A 21,557-nucleotide genomic window follows, 5' to 3' on the forward strand; every position below is an offset into this window, starting at 1 on the left:
CCTAATTTATGTTCATTAATCCTGAATCACCTAAGTTCTCCCTCAAACTCACTCACATTTTTGTAGTTAGTTTCCAACATAGTTACACACTTTTGTAGTTAGTATTCAAATATCAATTACAAATTCAAACTTGGCACATATTTAAATAAATGTTAAATGAATAAATCTTAACTCTCATTACTCGTTTGAACTCGACTCGTTTATACGCAATATGAGAAGCATATGATTTCCTCTTTTTATCTTTTAGTATGTTAAAAGGTTTGCATTGTTATTAAAACACAAATAGAAAATCATTTCTTTTGTTATTCTATATCATCATTGATCCTATAAAAACAAATGAGATTAAAAAAAAAAAGGAGATTGTGAAATATATACACAAATAGATTTGAATCCATAAGTCTTATCAAATACATAACTCTCAAATTATTAAATTTATTTTAATTTAAAATATTCTTACACGTGAACTCACAACTTTTTTAAATTTTTATAAATAGTATTAAATTTATCTTAATATTTAAATATATTTAAATTCATTTTCATTTTAAATAAATCCTATATAACTTATTCTATTTACTCTATTCATTACTATTTATAAAGAATTCTGCTCAACTTCTAAAGGCATACTTAGTACAGAGAACTTGGTTCGGCTGATCCAAACCGGGCTTTCACGTTTAAAAATATATATATATATATACTAAATAAAATAAATAAAAAATTTATAAAATAAATGAAATTAAATTTAAAAAAAAAAAAAAAAAAAACGATTTGTTGGCTACCTTCTTTGACGACCTGACTAATATTCACGTCAGTCAGTTTCTAAATTCTCAGGGTCAGATTGGTCTTTCTGTTTAAAAAATAGCGAAGAACCCATTAGCTGCCCTTCCCCGAGAAATCTGTCCGAAATTTTCCGGGGAAATCATCGACGGAAAATGGACGGGAATCTGGAAGTCTCGCTCGACAAGCTTCCTGTCAAGCGTTTGGATTCCATTGAAGAAAACGGTGTCGAACGATTCCCTCCGTACGTTTTTTCCTTTCTTAAACTCCTCTTGGCTTTCGAGAAATTGTATGAAAACAAAACGATGGTTTGATTAAGATTCAAGATTTCGCTTTCTTTCTCCCTTTTCTCAGTTTTCCCGGCTTTCAAAATAGTAGGTGTAAGCGTATTTTATTTTGCAGTTTTTGTAATTGTGTTCTCAGGTTTATTTACTGATTAAGGTTCTTAGACTAACCCTGAGGAACATTATCAAGTAGTCATATATGAGACAATTGACGGAATTCAGATTATTTAGTACTTTCCTCAGTTCTCTCGACTACCGAAGGAAAGGTTCAGTTTATTATTACTATTTTCAAACAGAGATGTAGGATACGATGAGAAGCGGCTTTCCCTGATTCGGCGAATCGACTTTGCGTGGGCGGTGGAGAAAGACGACAAGAAGAAGCAGAAGAAGAGCTCTAAGGAGAGCTCAACGCCATGGCAATGGCAGAGCATGGTGGAGAATTTACAGTTAGCTCATCAGGAGCTCTCTGTCATCATAGATCTCATCAACACCGTGAGTCCCGGATTTCCAATCAAATTTAGCTTCATATTGCATTTTGAATTTTATATACATCAGGGTTACCATTTTAAGCGCTAGCTTTCTGATGCTGTTTAATTGAGGAAAGAATTTAGGGTTGAATCATGAGCTTTAAAGTTTCAAGTTTCAAACAATCTTACAAACGGTTCGTTTTCTGATCCCAAATTTGTGAGCAATGCTTGAAAATTTTACGTGATCTTCACTCTTTTCTTGCATAGGAACCTGGAGAGTAGTAAATGCTAATGATTATAACGTTCATCTTAGTTGGTCAAGTATGTTTCAAATTCACATTGTATAGTAATTCTTATTGAGTCGGTCAATGTTGATTAATATTTATGAAAACTTTCTACCTATAAAAAAACATAATATCTATGAAAACTTTCAAAAACAACCTGTAGGGAACAAAGAACCTTTCATCTGCTAACGATCTTACTAAACAATCCTTAGCATGATAAACCACAACCAAGGAATCATTAGCTTTGGTAGTAAGTCTACCACGCCACCCCATTCCAGAAGAATAAGAAGACTGCATGTTCATTCTGTGCATAGATTACATAATATCATTGATCTACCAAAAACTATAGATCCTTGTTCAAGATGAATAGACGGCGTAACCGCAAAAATTTATAATTGGTCCCACAACTTATTAACATTTCATTCAATTAAAGAAAGCAAACGGAAGTCCCTACTACGAGGCATGCGATTCGTAAAAAAGGCTGCTTGATGATGTCTAGAGCCATATATGCTGGATCAATTGCTTGCAAATCTACTCAAAATCATGTCATTTCTACCTTGATGCATCAGGATGCCATCATGCAACATGTGGATTTGTTTTTTGATTGGCACCAAGTGTCCAAGAATAGCATCCTGACTAATCTCAGGGATGCACAGGCCCCCAGTAAGAAGTTTCCCTCAAGTGCACCTTGAGTAATTCAAGAGGAAAATCTCTCGATCTGATGGCCCCTTGTAACATCCCAATGGAAGGCCTAAATCACATGACCTATACTCCAAAATGACTAGTCAATGATATAATTAGATCCCTGTTAAAACATTATAAAGAGTAAGAACTTCTCATTCCCAAGTAATGTGGGATTTCATTTACCATCTACCCTTATCCTTTTCATACGGGGCATCACAATCTCCTCCCCTTAAATTTCCGACTCATTCATCAGGCTTGTCCATCGTAGGTAGCACAATTCAAGTCCCACATTTCTGGTTAGGATAGGCTTTGATACTATTTGTCGATTTATGTGTGTCATCCTTGCGTAGGGACCCTGCTAATCTTCTCTGTATGGAGAGAAAGAAATGATAGAAATTCCGAGGATTGTGAGTGTTCCTAGGAAAAGTTTAAGAGTTTCTTCTAAAAGACTCTATTTATGTGGGCCATGGCTTTAGATTTAAATGGTCTTAGTTTCCATGATTTCCTTGTAACCATTTCTAGTTCCTAAATAGGTGTAATCACATGAATACCGCCTGTGTACTTGGGCTATGCCTATCTTTATATCAACGAAATATCCTCTTACTTATCAAAACAAAATATATATATATATATAATAATAGATATGTGGGTGGGCAGGTGGGGTACTAAACCCTCCCGGCCCCATGCCCAGGGTGGGCCGGTTTTGGGGTCCTCCCAGCACCCCTAGTGAGTAGTACTCATTGGAAAGAATTTGCTAATCATGAAATAACGTGGGCTTAAGTTTTATGCTTAATCTCTCTTGGAATTGATATGTGTAGGTGGAAGCAAACGATGCAGTAACAGTGGCTGGCATGACCAGGCCAAAGCCATTGCCAAATGAATTACTCTCTGACCTTTCTGCATCTGCAGCAACCAAGCTACAATGCTTTCGGGTATTCTCTCTGTCATGTTGCATTTCCTACCTTCCAATTCTTGTTACATATTTAATGAATTTTGAGCCAGTCACATAGTAAGCCAAAGTCACATATTTAGAAGTTGCTAAGAGTATCCTCCCATGGAACGGTTAATGAACTTCTTTTCCATCTTGATATTGTTTTGGGTAAGTGTTGAAAAGTCTCTTCTTCTTAATGGTTTGTTTCTTATGCAGCATCTTGGTAAATATTTTAAGCAGTCTGCCAATGCTTTGGATCAGCAGGTTGCTCGGGAAGCAAGATTTTATGGTGCTCTGATTAGGTGAGTCTATTTCAGTCGTGTTATTAAATGATTACGTTGCATTTATTTATAATCACACTGCAGGAAAGTGGGAAACTACTGGATAATGGCTATTATTCTTTGTTGAGCCAGCATAGGGGTACCAAAAAAAAGCTTGGTGTTATAGGATTGATATGCATGACCTTGAAAAGCAATGAGACTCCATTTCTTTCATTTTGTTCACATGTTATTAAAAAAACTAAGTATATTAGCATCAACTAGAGCCAGAATAAAAAAACTCTTTTTTCAACTTGCTCATTTGCATAAAATTTTAAAAGATGCTTATTCCAATAAGATGTTATCTTCTTAGTTTAGTTCTTCCACAACATCCTTTACTCATATACTGACAAGCTGATAGACTGCAGCAAAACTGGAAAGTTAAAAGGCAGCGTGGGGCGGCTTCAGCTCCTGGAAGTGAAGGCTTCACAATTGATCTATTTGACAATTCACTTTATGATCCAGCAGCTGTATTTCGTCCATCATCTCTATCTACTATTCGTGTTGACCATGACTCTGCTGGCATGCTATCAATAAATTTACCTCCCAAGTCATGCCACTCTCTTCAATTTAGTTTCTTTGGTCGAAACTCAGGTGAGAGTCTCCAGGAACCCTATAAAACCAAAACCTATTCCTCAGTGGACTATCGCTTGAGAGAAAGTGAGAAAGAATCTATGAGCGATGATGAGTGTGTTAAAGAAACACATTCACTTCTTCGTGAAGTTCATCAAGCAATCTTTGATGAGCAGGTATGTATCATTTTTTCTTTTCTTTTCTCATTTATAGTGTGTTTTATATTTCATTTATACTTCAATATTCTGTTGTTTACCCCTAGTTCTTCCACTCCAGGTGTTTGATTTGGTCAATCGTGAAGCATTTAACCCATCTTTAGGAGTTAATGTGACTGGTATACGAGAAAATTATCTACAATTGAGCATAGGTCAAGGAACCTCTGTCTTTATATCACTTGTGCCATCTAGTCAAGGAGACCAAACAGCTGAAAGTTTAGGCTCCCAGAACTTAGAAAATGCAATATTACCTTTGGACTCGTTGGAAGGTGTGAAATTACCGGAGGAAGAACATGATACCCCTAAGAAGTGGGGGTTTCCCAATCAAATTAGCTATGAAATATACCTGCAGCAGATTTTCCATGAGCATGTTCTTGTAAAAGCAAAGGAAAAGCCGGTTTTCACTCATTCACAAGTATCTGGTCAAGGAGCAAAGGATGCATCCAGTCTCTTGGGTCATTTCTGTCTGTCTCTGGCTCATCGAATATTTTCCAACAAAGTTCTTATGGAGCTGGAAAATGTGGTACAGACAAATTTCTGTTAAATTTTATTGGTTGTGTTTGGCCACAAGAAATTTTCATCTCAAATATAAAATTCTCATCTCATAATTACAATTTTCTCAAATCCCCATATAAAATATAATAAACAATTTAACTTTTTCTTAACTTTTTCAAATCCCAATACAATAATAATATTAAAATATAATATTTTAATATTTAATCTTAAAACTCAAGATGAGAATTTTCAGTGGCCAAGCAGAACTTGATCTTTGATTCTTATATGGTTCAATATTTTTCTCAGTAAGTTTAATTGATATATGTAGGTTTGCAGGGTCCCTTATCTCCAGTTGATATCTCATCCAACTTGGCATTCTCGCACATCCTCGTGGACAGTCTTCATGAAGGTTCCTCAGTCAATTCTTCATGCAGGCTGCCAGGCCCGAACATCAAACAACCCTCGTGTAAAGAATGTCATTAAATCGCAGTTCCGGACTAAGGTGGTTGTAAATGATGATTGCATCAACATAGAAGGGGAAGGTGCTCCTAATGTTCTTGGCCTGTTCAAAGGAAATTCAGAGGAAATTTCTTCTATGAACAGATATGATTGTGACTTGGCAGATCTTCCCGTGACAATTCTGCAACAGGTATTTTTTAGTTTTAGTTTTTGTTTTGGTTTTGTTTTAATACATGCATACATTTCTAATCCTGGATTTTTGAAACAGGTTGCAAGCCAAGTTATTGGTTGGCTTCATGAGGAGGCTCTTTCGGTAGGAATAAAGGCGAACAGGGATTTCCTATGCTTATCCTTTGAGCTGGAACAGGGCGAAATCGTTGGCCTGGTGGCACATGTGGACCCCGAAGATAATCAAGGATGCATCTCCTGGTGGTTGGTTATGGAGGATGGTTTCGCTGAGGAGCGAAAACTTCACATGGATGGCTCCGATGGTGCATCAGAATATAAGAAGTTCTTAGGCCATTTGTCCCTCGATGTGTTATATTCAACACTGATGGATTTGGTGAGCTTGTGCAGTGGAGGTGGTAGCCAATGATCTGTCTTTCTTTTCCCCTTTTGGCACTCGAAAATAGAAGGAGATATGCTCCTCAGTCCTCCTTGCTTCTTTAGCAGCAGACTTTGTATGTAATATCAGCTTTAAGCTGTTTAATCAATTTAGAACTTGTTTCATTCGTTGGTTTTCCATCTTTTCTTTCTAGTATTTCTGGAACAGCTGCCTATCTTATATTAAAGATTGCTTGAGAAATTTTGTAACAGATTATTGAAGGTTTATTTATTAATAAAAAAACTAAATGATCAAAATAATAAATATAGAAAAACCAAAATTCGAAATTCAAGCGAATCAATCTGTCTAAATGTCAAACTAGATGAACTATTTAATATTTAATCATATATAATTTTTTGAAGTAAATATTTAATAATATATTGAAGTAAAACGTCCTTATTAAAATTAAGAAATAAAATCATTATCATTAGAGTTAAGAATCGGCCGATTTGGATTAGATAAACCAACTGACTGGGTCTAGTTCAGTTCAGTCCAATTTTCAAGAGATCGAACTCATTCGGTTTGGCCTCGATCCAAGAGTTTTTCACTTCGGATAGGACCAGACCAAATGGAAATTAAAAAAAAATATATTATTTATATATATTTTGTATATAATTATATATAGTATAAAAAAATACTAATAGCTAATATGGACTGTAGTTATACTTATACTAATATAGTTATAATAAATCACTATAAATAATATTAATATATAGCTGTTGTGAAATGTACGAACATATTTAAAAAAATTACAAAAATACCCAAGTACCATATTGCAGGGGCAACAACCCAACCTAATCAGCGTCCTAGAAAGGTAGATGCCATGTCGCTCTGCTCGCTCCGGCATCTGCCTACTTTCACTGTATAAACCATATACTTCAACAATAGCTATAGTAATAATCTACTATACTAATATACTATTATATAATTTATATAGTTATACTAATTACTATAATTAATACTATGCATAGTTATATAGTATACTTATCATTATAATTAATATAATTTAATTATCATTATACTTATATTTAATTAATATAATAATTACTATACTATAATTTATATAGTTATACTAAATCATTGATTCACCATAACTAATATTACTAATATATATCACTATATTAATGGTCTAATACTATTATTATTTAGTTATACTAATCATAATAAATTAATAACTAAATCACTAGAAATATAAATATATATATTTAGTATGAATGTTTTATTATATTCTTTAATGTATAACTATAATAAATAGTACTGGTATATATTAATATATTATAAGAGTTATATAATATAAATTATAATATAGAAATTATAATGTACTAAATCACTATAATTAATACTAATATATAGCTATATAGTATACTTATACAGTTATACTAATACTATTAATTTATTATACAGTTTAAGACTCTCAATTATAATATAGGCTATATAGCTATAACTAATACTAATATTTATATTAATACTAATAATGTAGAATATAATTATACTAAAGAACTGATTCGACATAACTAAGATTACTAATATAACATAGCTATACTAAATTACTAATAGTCTAATACTAATACCATTATATAGTTATGCTAATCATAAGTTCATAATAACTAAATAATTATAAATTTATAACTATATATTTAGTATGAACATATTATTATTATTTTTAATGTATAACTATTAACTATAATATGTATTACTAGTATATATATATTAATATATTAACATATTATAACAGTTATAGTATAAATTATAATATATCATATATGTATAAATTTATAATAATATTACTATAGTTAACTTAAAATGTAATAGGTTAGCATTAAATCACTATAACTACATAGAGTATTAGTGATAAGAGTACCACTATGATAAGAGTACTACTATTATTTAATATAGTTTTACATAGAGTATTAATAAATGTGTAGAGTTTGAAGTGATATAGTAAAATTAGTGTATTACATATATTACTATTATTACATATAGTGATTAGTCATAGTATTAGTACTAGTATATTATTAGTTATAGTAAATAAGTTAATAACTATTACTAATTTACTATATACTAATAGATTAATAGTATTAGCGTATTACTAATATATATATAATAATATACTATATATATATATATTAAATATATCATAATATAATTACATAAATATTAAACAAAATGTCCTTAGATATTAAAAGAGAAAAAGTCTAAAGTTGGCCGAACGGACCAACTACGATCTAAGGTATGAAAATCTTGAATCGAATTGGTTTAATCCAATCCACAAAACCTCCCAAAATTTAACTGGACCGGCCCGAACCGGACAATCTCTTAATTTCTTCGTAAAAAAAAGTAAAACGGAAAAAAAAAAAAAAAAAAAACAAAAAATAAAATAAAATGTTTGAATTGTGCAAAGAATGTTGGAGTAGAATCTTCCATCGTAATCAAAACACACAGATCCCTGTCGTCACCTTTCAAGTATACGCATACAGAAAACACACTCTCAAGTTGAGAGTCTCAACCAAACGACCGTGCTGCCCTTTTTGAGTTCTATTTATTACATGTCGTTCTTGTTTTCTTCTTACTACTCCTGTTTCCATGCATTGAAGACTGGCGTTGGAGAACCGGAGGAATTGCTGTCGGGGAATCGAACAGAATCTGATATCAGAATGTGGGTTAGAAGAATCCGAGGCATTTATTCCCGCGTGCGATACCTCAGGCTTTGAACAGGTCTCTTTCGTGAAATTCTCGTTTCGGGTGTTCGATTCTCTGTATTGAATGAATTCATGATAAGGGTTTTTCAAAGAATTGGATTTTGGAATGGGTTTTGTTGATTGGCTAGGACTTTTTAATATTATTATCTTGTCCTACTAATCGGTATGTAAGCTTTTGGTTTGAGTCGATATTTTGATACTGATGAATGGAAAGGCGTGTGGTGGTTTATTGCACTCTGTCGCTTCTGCACTCAGTTGCTAGAGGTTATTGTAGATTTTGAAACCAATTTCTTGGTGATATTGATTGGGTATGAGAGTGGTGATATTGACTGGGTATGAGAGCGGATACTTGCTAAATCTTTTTTGTTGATGCTGCAGCGAGATTTTTGTTTCTACATATTGTGAGTTTGGTTATCCTATACTAGGTTCGTGGAGAATTGGATTCATCTGTGGGCTCGGTGATTGGAGAGTTTTTGTTGATGCCGGGGAGTGATTCATTGTGTTGCATGTTGTTTGTGTAGTTGTCATCTGTGCGTCATTATTTCGGGGGGGTCACCAGTTGGTGGTAGATACATGAGGCAGAGGCACAGCCAGGGGCATGCCTCCCTGGCTGTGCCTCGAGTGGTGATGACCTTGAGGATGATGCATGCTCAAGGCCACGTCCTTTGTCTCCTGCAAGTCCAAGAAGCAGGACGTGGATTGAGATTTTGGAGAATTTTCTTTGGCTTGCTTCGGCAACTTTCACTATATACCGTGGTGATCGGCACTCTAATCTGATATATCTCTTATGGCATGACAATCGAATTAGAAGGTAAACAATTTGTCTGAATTTGAATCCCTATAAATTGTTCATTTTTTGATGCAATTAATCTCTTTTGATGTAATTTATTCAGTGTTTTTCTTTCATTGCCTGAGATACTATCTATCATTGGGTTGTTTAGTCATAAATGTTAATTAGGTCATGCATTTAGATCGCACCAAAAGTTTATAATTCTGATTTGCTGATTTGTTCCCCTTAGTACTTACATAGAGAGAAGTCAACATGAAACTAGAAATTTGTGAGTGTGTGATTTGGTGCATCGTATCTCTTAGCTTCAGATTAATTTGATGCCACAGTGAAGTCTCAAAAACCTGGCACTCTGGTTATGTGGCCATGATGCCTTGTGACTTATTGCTGAAGCTTGTGATTTATGCAGTATTGAAAATCATTTTTCTTTTGATAAGTTACAGCATTGATAATTATGGATATTCTTAGGGAATTGAGATTTAATATTGATAATTTCATGCAATTCATATTATGTGCTTTTAATGTTCACCAAACTATATTCATACTAGCATCTCTTTCCCTCGAGAATTTTGAATGATTTTGCGGTTTTTATTTGTTTTTTAGAATAAATGCTTGGCTCCCAAGCCTTAGTTCCCTTCATCCTTCTCTCTCTCTCTCTCTCTCTCTCTCTCTCTCTCTCTCTCTCTCTCATGCACACACGCACGCGCATGAGAGAGACAGAGACAGAGATTGGATGAAGCCCGCACCTCTATCTTTGAACGTAGAACTATCATTGGGCAGTAAGGCCATTGGTGAAATACTAGTATTCATTGATGAGCTCATTTTTTTTTTCTTTTTGGTGATCTCATCTATTCTAATTTTCTTGCTGAATTCCTTTGTACCTTGGGATGGTGGGTGTCAGTTTGAATGCTCTCATATTCTTCTATTCAAGCATGTCAGTTTGGAGTGTCAGGAGGTTCAATGAGAAATGGAACTGACTAGTCTTTCTACTTTGCCGTTCATTACCTTTCTTGGACTTGTCTCCTTTTGTTTGTAAGAGGAACCATCATGCTTAATCTATTTAAACATATCGAGTGTTGTGCTTGAAACAACTCCTGTATTGCTGAGCTTTTCTCTTTCAGGTTTTCTTTTGCTTTATGGCCAATATGGAGTTTCTTGACTCTTCTGGTAATCTCACATGCTTTTCTTTTTTCATCCCTTGCTTTCGAATATTTTAAATTTGGTAACTGTTTAATTTCTAGTCATTTCTACATTTCACACTGTTTATGGCTTGCATGGTTATATTCCCCTACATTTTGATTGGGGCATTCAGGCCACAATATGATATATTTCGTATTGATTAAGGCTTCCTGGATGCATGTGAGAAATAACACCGACATAGATGAAGAGTTGCTAACTCGGACATGGGTGGTTGGTAGCAGGGCCTATAAATTGAGGTTTTGCCTCCATTATGTGATGCATCCCTTTCCTTGTTTGCGCATAGCAGTGCTACTAATGGTAAAGTTGATTGTTTTTAAATCAGTCAGCTTCGCGTAAACCTTACCTGGATGATTGATATGCACCGATGGTACAATCTGATATCAATTTCCACTTTACTCCCAGAGCTATGTCTCATATAATGAAATTGGTATTTGGGATCTGACGCTGGTGAGGCGGGATTTAGTGACCTAGGCATGTTCAGTTCTCCCTCTCTCTCTCTCTCTCTCTCTCTCTCTCTCTCTCTCTCTCTCTCCCTCTCTGCATCTGCAGCATCGAGTCACATATTTGCCATCTGACTGCCTTTTGTGCTGAGAATTCTTCATTCGAATAGAAGGTTCTGATGTCATTTTTTTGTTAAAAATTGGTGTTTCAGTCATTTTTTTATTAATCTATGGTTTTTCTTATCCTTTTTGTTAGTAAGTTGATCAATATACGGTCCTTTTTTTAGGATATGGACCGTGTGTCCGAACTCAATATGCTAATGGCACAACTTTATAGATACTAAAAGAGTTTGCTCCGTTTTTTATTTATATGAGTGAGGTTTGCTTGATTGAAAGTTGAAGAAATACAGCATTAGATCTATTGGACGGTTCTTTTTTTCCTTTGGAAAATTAATTTGTCTGGTCATGTTTCTGTTGTGAACTTCTGTTGGACACATGAGAATGAAACAAGGCTAAGTAACTAACAGAATATTATGAATATGCACTACAACAACATATTTCAGCATCTTCTACAGATTTTGTGCCTGGTGGCTGTGGCCCATGAGCTTGGGTGGCATGGACTGATAGAAGACCATTAATTAAGAATATTAAATAATAGAAAAATCTGCCATGATACCATTGTTGTTTCTCTATTGTCTTTTAAGCCTGTCTTCTTTGGGAGACGAAGTAAGAGATGATCACAAAAGACATGAAAGCAAATAAACAATAACCTTTCTTTAACATAATAGTTGTTACTGTCTCCTTGGCTCACTCATGGCCAAGAATATTGCCAGTGTCCTGCAAATTTTTTTCTAGCTTAGATTTAAATCCCAAGACTGAAAAACGAGTCCCATGATGCTCTTGATGACTTCAAACCCACTAATATGGAATTAGGTTGTTCTTTTTTTTTTTTCACTTTGAATTAAGGATAAAAAATTGTCTCTATTGGGTTGGGTCTACTAGGGTTTTTCACGGTTATTAATGCTCTCCACATGCATTAATAATCCATAGTACTAGAATTGGCCCCTTATGATTTTCAAGACGAGTTATATTATCTACTGATATTTTTCTTTCATTCCACCTTGTTGATGTGGTTTCTGATCATTAATCACCGACTCTTTTTCTTGAAAAAAGAAGAGTGTAGTATACAGAACTGTCCTTTGAATATGGGAGGGAGAAGATCCCTGAACAAGATATATGTAATGTAAGTTTGCCATTACTTTTCTTAATTTATGTGGTTTACCAATGCAAAGTGTGTGCAAAAGAAAGTAAATGTGAACCCCACTAGAATTACTTTCATAATCTTCACAAGGACCTCTTCATGCCTTGTCCCCTAAGTTGAGAAGAGAAAAACATCTTTCAAACATCTCTCTCCAAAAAGAAAAAGCAACCGAATCAATTTAATCTCTGTGTTCATAATAATTTGCGGGTTTGCATAGAATTATTGTATCTTTCATTGAACAGGTAGAGCATAAAGTGATTGTGACTGATTGAGATGCAAATCTAACATTTATCTAATTAAAAAAAAATGCTATATATTATTGTATAAAGTGATTTGGAATAACTAGATGATAAGAGAAAAATTACAAATAGTTTTTTAATTATTTATTATCAAGAGATATGATATTATAATAATAATAATTAAAAATAATGATAATAAGAGTAAAGTCCTAATAGATTGATGGGATCTACGTTGAGATCATTGGAGGAATTTAAAGAAGCTCAAGCATTTCGGATAGAGAAATAGTTGAGAGGAATAAGCTCATTCTGAGGGGGAGCAGCAGTTGCAAGTACCAGCAGAAGATGTATACAAAGTAAATTTTGATGCTGCTGAAATAGGTATTTGAATTATAATAAAAGATAGTAGAGGAGAGGTTATGGCCTCAGCTTGTGAGCAAAAAATGGAGCATATCAACATGTAGTAGCTGAATGTTTGGACCTCTGGAAAGCTGTGGAATTGAGTATAGAGCTGAGTTTCTCCAAAGTATTGTTCGAAGGGGATTCACTCTCAGTTATAAATGCAATACAAAATGAGGAGACTAATATGGCTTACTATAGACAAATAGTGCAAGATGTCAAAGAGGTCTTCAGGTTCAAAAATGAGTGGTCTGCTAAATTTGTTCACAAAGAGAATGTAATGAAGTGGCGCATCAACTAACTTGTAGAAAAATACGGTTTTCAATGTGGCGCATCAACTAGGGTTTTCAATAGGGTTTTTCAAAAAAATAGGATTTGAGTAATACTACATACAGTCACTTTTACGTATTCTTTGCGTACTTTACTATGTGATTGGCTGCATCAATTTTTTTTTTTAGTTTTGCTACGTACAAATAAAGTCGCATACTAATCTGTGTATCAATATTGATTCTTTTATATTCAAAGTTTAAATAAGTATTGTTTTCAATAAAATCTATTTTGACCAATCACATTAGATTGATGCACATATTAGTGCGCAATTGTACTTGCAACTAGATTTTTTCTTTTTTAATATTCAACCAATCATATCAGTAAAGTGTGTAAAAGAGTACACAAAAGTGACTGTATATAAAATTTTTATTTTCAGATTAATGAGAAGATTGAATTATTCATTTTTTTTTTTAAAAAATACATATTTTAGCCACACAAAGATTCAATAAAAAACTATTCTCATCAGTCACTATTCACCACTCCACACTTTACATCTTATAGAAAACACTTATATACCTTATAAAAAGTATTCCTACATTCTATAAAAAAAACTATAAGTGTGTAGTGTGAAAGTAAATATTAGCTTATGCATAGTAAATCTCAAGTTCAATATAAGTCTCCGGCATTCTCTTTAAAATCAATAAGATCTAATATTGAAAAAATTATTATTTTTATATGAATTTTATATTTATCTATTTATTTTTAAAAAGAGTATGAAAGTCATACACACTTTAAATCGTAAATATATATAAATTGCATGAAGGGATATTCGTTTTAATATAGGCCGGTCAAGCAGTTCAGGTACAGAACAATTATATATAATTATTACTTATTGAAATTTAAAAAAAGAAATGGTGATTAAATGACAAAATATTCTATTAGCCGATCTGCCTAACACTTTTGTAGGTTGTGACAATTGTGGGCCCTCTTCATAAGAATAGGCCTGCTTCGAATTATTTCTTGGAGAGGGAATATAAAAAGAATATGTGTGATCTTCGTATAATCCTTAGAAAATCATATTGCATTCAGACAAAAGAGTTCAGACAGATGGTTAGGACATTGGACTGTCCAGTTAGGACGACTATTTTTGTTGTGACTATTTTTTTTTTTTTTAATTATTTCAAGAATTGAAGAGAGACTCTGTTATTGTTTAAATGAGATAAGATATTTTATTAAAAATTAAATAAAATATTTTTATAATATAATTCTTTTAATATTAATTTTATTTTAAGATTTAAAAAATTAAATTATTTATTATATTTTATATAAAAATTTAATAAATTTATACTAATTATATGAGATAAAATAAAATAATTTGGATTTAAATAACCAAAAGAAGTCAGTTTGGATTTTCAACTCATTTCAATTTATATTATCTAATTATTACAACTTTTTAAAATTTTAACACAAAATATAATAAATAATTCAATTTTTTTAAATTTTAAAATAATAATAATATTAAAAAAATCATATTTTATTCATAAAATATTCATTTCCCTTTATTCATTGTGCGCTTATAAATAAGGATCGATTGGCCGCTATACTTTTTAAATAATGTTGTAAAAATCAGATCACTAAAAAATTATATTTATTGAAATATAATGAACATTAGAAAATTAATATGTATTTTTTAAATAATGAATAAATATTCTCATTACAATTATAATTAAAATAAATAAAAATATCAAAATCAATATTTGAATAAACAAGCGATATATTTGAAGAGTTTGTTATTTCATATTGATGAAAAGTAGCTTGTTAAATTTATAAAAGTGAATTTATCATATTCAAAATACAGATATAAAAAATTATATATATTATTTTTAGTTAAATATCCCATATTATTCCCTCGCTCGATTAGTTTTAAATAAAACGCAGCCTATTATCCTAAAGAGAAATGATTTGTGCAGTCGGCAAATGCAGTCGGCGTGCAGTCGTTTTGAAAAAAATGAATTAATATGGGACCTATATGAAAAAAAAAAATTATTTTTATAACTTTTTTTATTCATTCTGTACAGCCATGAAAAAAAAATATATTTTTTATTTATTTATTCCGTACAGCCGACTGCATATCGACTGCATTTACCGATTGCGTCTAGCAAAGCCCTATCCCAAAACATATATATCGAAGGACAAGAATAGATTAGAAGGCTTGGTTTATCATAATCTAATCACAATGGTCTTATTTCACTAAAGAAGGAGATGATCTTAGTGCCCATGGCCCATTCTGATCATCAACAAAAGATGAGAGGACCCAACTTCGACACCTACCAAAAAACACCCCTCATGGACTATTAATCAAATATTAAAAGAGTTTGTTTGGATTTAAATTTGGACTTTTAAAAAGTGTTTTTAATAAGATTGTGAAAAGATATTTCATTATTATTTCTTATTTTATTATTTTTAAAATATCTAAAATTATCTTACTGTCCAAATACAATCTAAAAATTCTTTTAATATGTTTAGTAAATTTTATAAAAAGTGCTCTAAGCACCTAAACAAAAAATTTAAAAATATAATTTTTCAAGAAGTAATAAATTGAAACTTTTGTTGAAAAACTATTTTACATTTAAAAAACAACACACAACTAGTTTTAAAGGTACTTGAAGTGCAGTTTTACCAAATAAAAAATAAATTTTTAATAGTAAAGATTTTTAATAAAATTCTATATTTGAAATCATTATTATAAAAAACTCTATTTCTTACTACAATCTCACTTGGGGGACTTAAAGACATGTTGGGTCAACACATTTTATTATTATTTTTTACTATTTTGTATTACTATTCACAACTATATAATATTTTATCTTTATTTTATTATTATTTATAAAATATTTAGAATCATCTCATTATCCAAACGTAACCTTAAGTAAACCATTCATTAAAATATTTTACAATTAACCATTTTGTGGGTTGTGGAGCTGTGCCCCCATAAATACTTCCTTATTTTCTTTCGCTCATCTTTGTCTATGGTCTGCTTTTTCAAACGAAAGAAAGTTTAAAACAATAAAATATAATATAAATATGTAAATGAAAAGGCCTCGCCCTCCAATTTTTTGACCCAAAATTTTCTCTCTCTTCTCGCATAAAACTTACAAGAGCAGTCTTCGAATTGAAAGTGTGAATTTTGTCTTTAATTTTCTCCAGTAATTAAACAACGACCATAATGTCATCATTTAAAGTGCCCTTTCTCTCTTCCTTTAATGGTCTAGGGGTTTACTTTTTTCTTCACACACTTCTGCTTTGGTAGGTTGTGCCGTTGAAGTGATGGGCCCGAAACTCCACTGAAGATTTTGATGGTGCGAGGGGTCTCTATCCTTCTTTCAGCGCTCCATTTGCCCCCAGTTTTCTACTGTCTCGCATTTGGGTTTCTTTGGGTTTTTCTCTGAAAAGATAAGATCTTGAGTTCTCTGATTTCTCTGTCTGACGGCCATGGGAGCTGACTTTCTGAGGTTTCGGCACATGGCTTTTTGATTTTGGAGATAGGTTTTGGAGATAATGGGCTAATGAAGTTGGGTTAGTGTTTTGGTCAACTTCGGTTGACTCTGGTTTGGTTTGGTTTTGCTTTCTAACGTATTGAGCTTGTGATTCTAAGGCTAGTTTTCAGCTGCCCGTGAGTTTCTTCAGATGGGTGTTTGATTTTAAATGTCAGTTTTGGGATATTACGATGTAACTTTACCGAATAATCAGATTGACTTCGTGTTTACGTTTTGAAGGTGGGTTTTGGTCCTGTAGCGACAGCGATCATTTGGTTTTTTGATCAGTTGTGTGTTTGTTGCATCTACGTATTTGTGTGAGAAATGGTGATTGGAGGATAGTTACTTGATCTTGAGGTGGGGTTTTGACAAATCTGGTGTTGGCAAGTCCTTGGACGACGCGAAATGGACAGAATGATTCAACCGCCTCTGGTAAATTGGTTGTCAACCTTTACTGCTCATTTTCTGCTCTAATTTACATCACTTGTTTCTTTTGTGATAGAACCGACTGCTGAGTTGGGCAGTCTTTTGTTTATTTTATGCTCTTTGAAATTGCCCTTTTCTCATACTTGTGCGTAAGTTTGCGTTTCTTGGTTGTTTCCCGTTGTTGAATTTTGTTCCAATTCAATTCTGATAATCTGATTTGGTTGCTAAAGGTACTTAGAAAAGCTATAATGTACAATGAGATGACCGTGAGTTTCAAATGCTTTATACAAATTGGACAATGCACACTTTTGTGAGTGTAGTTACTTAATGTGCGAGATCTATTTGGTGTTTGTTCTCTTTTCCGTGGAACCCCCGCTGAAATCTCCCCAAAAGAGTTGGGTAAGGACCCTAGCCATAGGAACCATTTCAACTCATTGGCATCTTTGCTAAACTCTATTCCTATGCATTATTCCAAATTCTTGTCATGCTGCTCCATTTGGTGTTTGGTGAAATAACTATCTATTTCGGTGGATGAGTTATCTGGTAATATAGTTCTTTAACTTTGAGGCTTGTGTATCATAACTGTTGACCGCTGTTGCCTTGTTAATGGCCTCATTAAATAAGATTCAAATTTCTTTATAGTTTTATTTCTATCATACTACTTATCAAAAAAATAATTTGTATCGTACTAGCATTTACTGTGCGACTTATTGTATTGTTAATTTTCTTTCATTATATATATTAATCTTACTTCAAACAGTTATTTGTAGTTTGATTTTTGCAATAATTTTTTATTTACTTTTTCCTAAAGAGAGGGAAAGAAAGATGCTTCTGTTAAGCACTTATATACAAGACTTATTTATTTACCCTCCATTGGTGTTACGAAGTAGGTGACAAGAAAGTTAATTATTGTGTGCATGTACCTTTGCAGGTTGATACAACTTGTTTATGTAGGGTAGATGCAGGCCTCAAAACTGTGGCTGGCGCCAAAAGATTTGTTCCTGGGACAAAGCTCTGTCTTCAGCCTGACATTAAACCATCCATTCATCCAACAAGAAGCAAGCCATCACGTGGTGACAGGAGTCGAAATCAATCCCCTCTGCTCCCAGGACTCCCTGATGATCTTGCCATTGCTTGCCTAATCCGGGTCCCAAGGGTTGAGCATAGGAAACTCCGGCTGGTCTGCAAAAGATGGTATCGTCTTTTGGCTGGCAACTTCTTTTACTCACTTCGCAAAAGCCTTGGGATTGCAGAAGAATGGGTATATGTCATTAAAAGAGACCGAGACGGGAAAATATCATGGCATGCCTTTGATCCTATATATCAGCTTTGGCAGCCCCTCCCCCCAGTCCCTAAGGAATATTCTGAAGCCCTTGGGTTTGGTTGTGCTGTCCTTAGTGGGTGTCACCTCTATCTGTTTGGTGGTAAAGATCCACTAAAGGGATCAATGAGACGGGTCATATTTTATAGTGCTAGGACTAATAAATGGCACCGTGCTCCAGATATGCTCCGCCGGCGACATATTTTTGGCTCTTGTGTCATAAACAATTGCTTGTATGTAGCAGGCGGAGAGAATGGCGGTGTGCACCGATCCTTGAGATCAGCTGAAGTCTATGATCCTAACAAGAATCGGTGGTCCTTTATTTCAGACATGAGCACCGCAATGGTTCCATTTATTGGGCTTGTCTATGAGGGCAAGTGGTACTTGAAAGGGCTTGGGTCTCATCGGCAGGTTCTGAGCGAGGTCTATCAACCAGACACTGACAGCTGGCACCCAGTTTATGATGGAATGGTGGCAGGCTGGAGGAATCCAAGTACTTCGCTTATTGGGCACCTTTATGCTTTGGACTGCAAGGATGGCTGTAAACTTAGGGTTTATGATGAAGCTACTGATTCTTGGAGCAAGCATATTGACAGTAAAATGCATTTAGGGAATTCTCGGGCTTTGGAAGCAGCTGCTCTTCTTCCCCTTAATGGCAAACTGTGTATCATCAGAAACAATATGAGCATTTCTCTGGTGGACGTTTCAAAATCTGAAAATGCAAGGGATCCTGCGGCTGAACATTTATGGGAAACTATAGCTGGGAAAGGACAGTTCAAGACTTTGGTCACAAATCTCTTGTCCAGCCTTGCTGGCTGGAACCGCCTGAAAACTCACATTGTTCACTGTCAAGTTCTTCAAGCTTGAACACCGCATATAAGAACTAAATGTGGCTCTGAACTTTTTAATGTCTCTTTGTTTCTGATGGTCTGTGACATGCATAGGAAGGTCTGTGACATGCATGGGAAGCTGATGCACATAAACTTCTTGTAGGTTCGAATTGGAAGTATAAATCATGTTTACCTTGATGGGTTCTAGATGGATGAGGATGCTTGTTTTGCTAGACTTTTTTGTTACAAAAATATATAATACAGAGTCGTTACAAGTTGAAGATTGAAGACCCATTTGGCAGCTCCGTTTAGTTTACTTTCACTTCTTTCTATATTGTTATAGATCTATTCCGAAAAAAAGAAAAAGAACTTATTTCGGCCATCATCAATCAAGATCGTCTATGCAAGAGCATGCAGTTTCATTAACTGTATAACATCTCTCCAATGAGCTTTTAAGAATTTCAAGAACTCTGGTGCTTATGTATTTAGGCGCTGTCCAGCAATTTCTACACTGCCCAAGCAGTCAAGATATGGTCATATAGGCTACTTACTGCGATAGAGAATAATGTAATTCATCATTTTTTAACATGCATTATTTTATAATCTCGCCATTAAGCTAACTATTTGATGTCATATCGATGAAGGGATACTTTTTCAAAAGGTGATTATTAGTTTTTGGTAATTTAAATACTGGGTGTTTTTTCAGTAAGTATGAGCAAAAGCACTCTTGGGGAAGTGGTTGTAGAGATATTGCAGGGAATGAGGGTGTTTATGTAGAGTAGTACTTACAGATTCAAAATAGGGAGTATTAGGAGGTTGGGGTTCTAATGAAGTCAGGCAGCATATGGTGTGCGGTAGTGGAAATATATTTATTCCGGATGAGAGCTCAGAGAGGTTCTCTAACTTTTTCAAATTTGCAGTTGGAAGAGGTCGTGGTGTTTATTTTTGGCATGATGTTTGGTGTGGTGCAAGGACTCTAAAGTATGTTTTTCCCACTCTTTACCAGATTCCCGGTGACAAAGAGGCTATGGTGGCTGAGTTGGTGTGTTCTAATGGTTCTTTCCATTAGACTATACCTTTTCCTATTAATTAAATTTTACTTTTACTTATCAAAAAATCAAATTAAAATAACCAATCGTTGAACTCACCTTGATGAGCTATCAATTTTTAGGGGACACATCGAAAGGAGGAATTTCCTTAAATTACTTGTGGTACATTTACAGGAAGAATAATGATATATATACAAGCTCAAAATCTACGAATCTCACGCAGCCTTCTAAGAAAAGTAGACTCGACTATTTATCCGTCAGATGTTAGCTAGCATGACATCATTATGGGCATAGAATCCTAAAGTATGGAATCCCAAAAAGAGGCAGGCCAACTTAAAGGGGAGATGGTAGCCGTCCTTCTCACCTCAATCTCATTTTTAAGCTTTCCAATGACTACAACTATAGAGAAGTTTCCTAAAAAAGAAATGAACTTAGGAAACATCTTATTTTGTGAAACAATGGAGATATCTGTTACACCAGCCAACCAGCTAATCTTAATTCTAACAACAACCACGAGGAGCCGATGGATCATGACTGGGCAGACATTCACCATTGCTTTTGATTTTCTGAGATTTGATTTGTTAAAACAAGCCTCTTTTTTAGCCATACCAAGTGCATGCACAAAGTTGTGCAAGTTAATAAAGAGATCAAAGGAGTTGGGACCACTAATGGAAGGCTCCCACAAATTAGATGCTCAATCACAAAGCCCAACTACAAATATGTTGATTTAGGTTACGTTTGAGTAACGAAGAGATTACAACTACTCTGTAAATAAAAATTTTATATACAGTTACTTTTATATTTTTTTTTATATATTTCACTGATGTGATTGGTTGAATATTAAAAAAAAATTGATGCAGCCAATCACATCAATAGAATGAATTGAAAAATACACAAAAATGATTATATGTAGTATTAATCTTATGTAAATAATAGTAAAAAAAATAATGAAAAAATATTAAATAATAATAAAAAATATATAAAAAATAATAATAAAATAATAAATAATAATGAAA

General features: G+C 33.6%; 2 protein-coding genes, 1 long non-coding RNA gene and 1 other non-coding gene across 5 annotated transcripts; 3 read left to right on the plus strand and 1 right to left on the minus strand.

The window, feature by feature from the left end:
• The first annotated feature begins 808 nt into the window (after positions 1–808).
• Positions 809–6,214, plus strand: LOC122308360 (mediator of RNA polymerase II transcription subunit 17-like). The gene is made up of 8 exons (XM_043121637.1): positions 809–1,018; positions 1,355–1,550; positions 3,312–3,425; positions 3,641–3,726; positions 4,103–4,490; positions 4,591–5,052; positions 5,353–5,673; positions 5,752–6,214. Exons 1-8 carry the CDS (start codon positions 930–932, stop codon positions 6,076–6,078), a joined length of 1,983 nt encoding a protein of 660 aa, XP_042977571.1. The 5' UTR covers positions 809–929; the 3' UTR covers positions 6,079–6,214.
• LOC122308670 lies at positions 2,798–2,902 on the minus strand. Its single transcript, XR_006242183.1, has one exon. It is a non-coding gene; the product is annotated as a U6 spliceosomal RNA (small nuclear RNA).
• Positions 6,215–8,483: 2,269 nt separating the features above from the next.
• LOC122308362 lies at positions 8,484–13,517 on the plus strand. The gene is made up of 2 exons (XR_006242014.1): positions 8,484–11,386; positions 11,501–13,517. It is a non-coding gene; the product is annotated as an uncharacterized LOC122308362 (long non-coding RNA).
• A 2,994-nt stretch (positions 13,518–16,511) lies between these two features.
• Positions 16,512–19,780, plus strand: LOC122308361 (F-box/kelch-repeat protein At1g55270-like). 2 transcript variants are annotated; one of them, XM_043121639.1, is made up of 3 exons: positions 16,512–17,052; positions 17,156–17,347; positions 18,273–19,780. In XM_043121639.1, exons 2-3 carry the CDS (start codon positions 17,321–17,323, stop codon positions 19,527–19,529), a joined length of 1,284 nt encoding a protein of 427 aa, XP_042977573.1. In that variant the 5' UTR covers positions 16,512–17,052; positions 17,156–17,320; the 3' UTR covers positions 19,530–19,780. The 2 variants fall into 2 exon arrangements, with proteins under 2 accessions (XP_042977573.1, XP_042977574.1); XM_043121640.1 differs by having other exon boundaries at positions 16,512–16,955.
• The last annotated feature ends 1,777 nt before the right edge of the window (positions 19,781–21,557 follow it).

Source organism: Carya illinoinensis, chromosome 4 (genome assembly GCF_018687715.1).
Source record: "Carya illinoinensis cultivar Pawnee chromosome 4, C.illinoinensisPawnee_v1, whole genome shotgun sequence".
Taxonomy (NCBI): domain Eukaryota; kingdom Viridiplantae; phylum Streptophyta; class Magnoliopsida; order Fagales; family Juglandaceae; genus Carya; species Carya illinoinensis.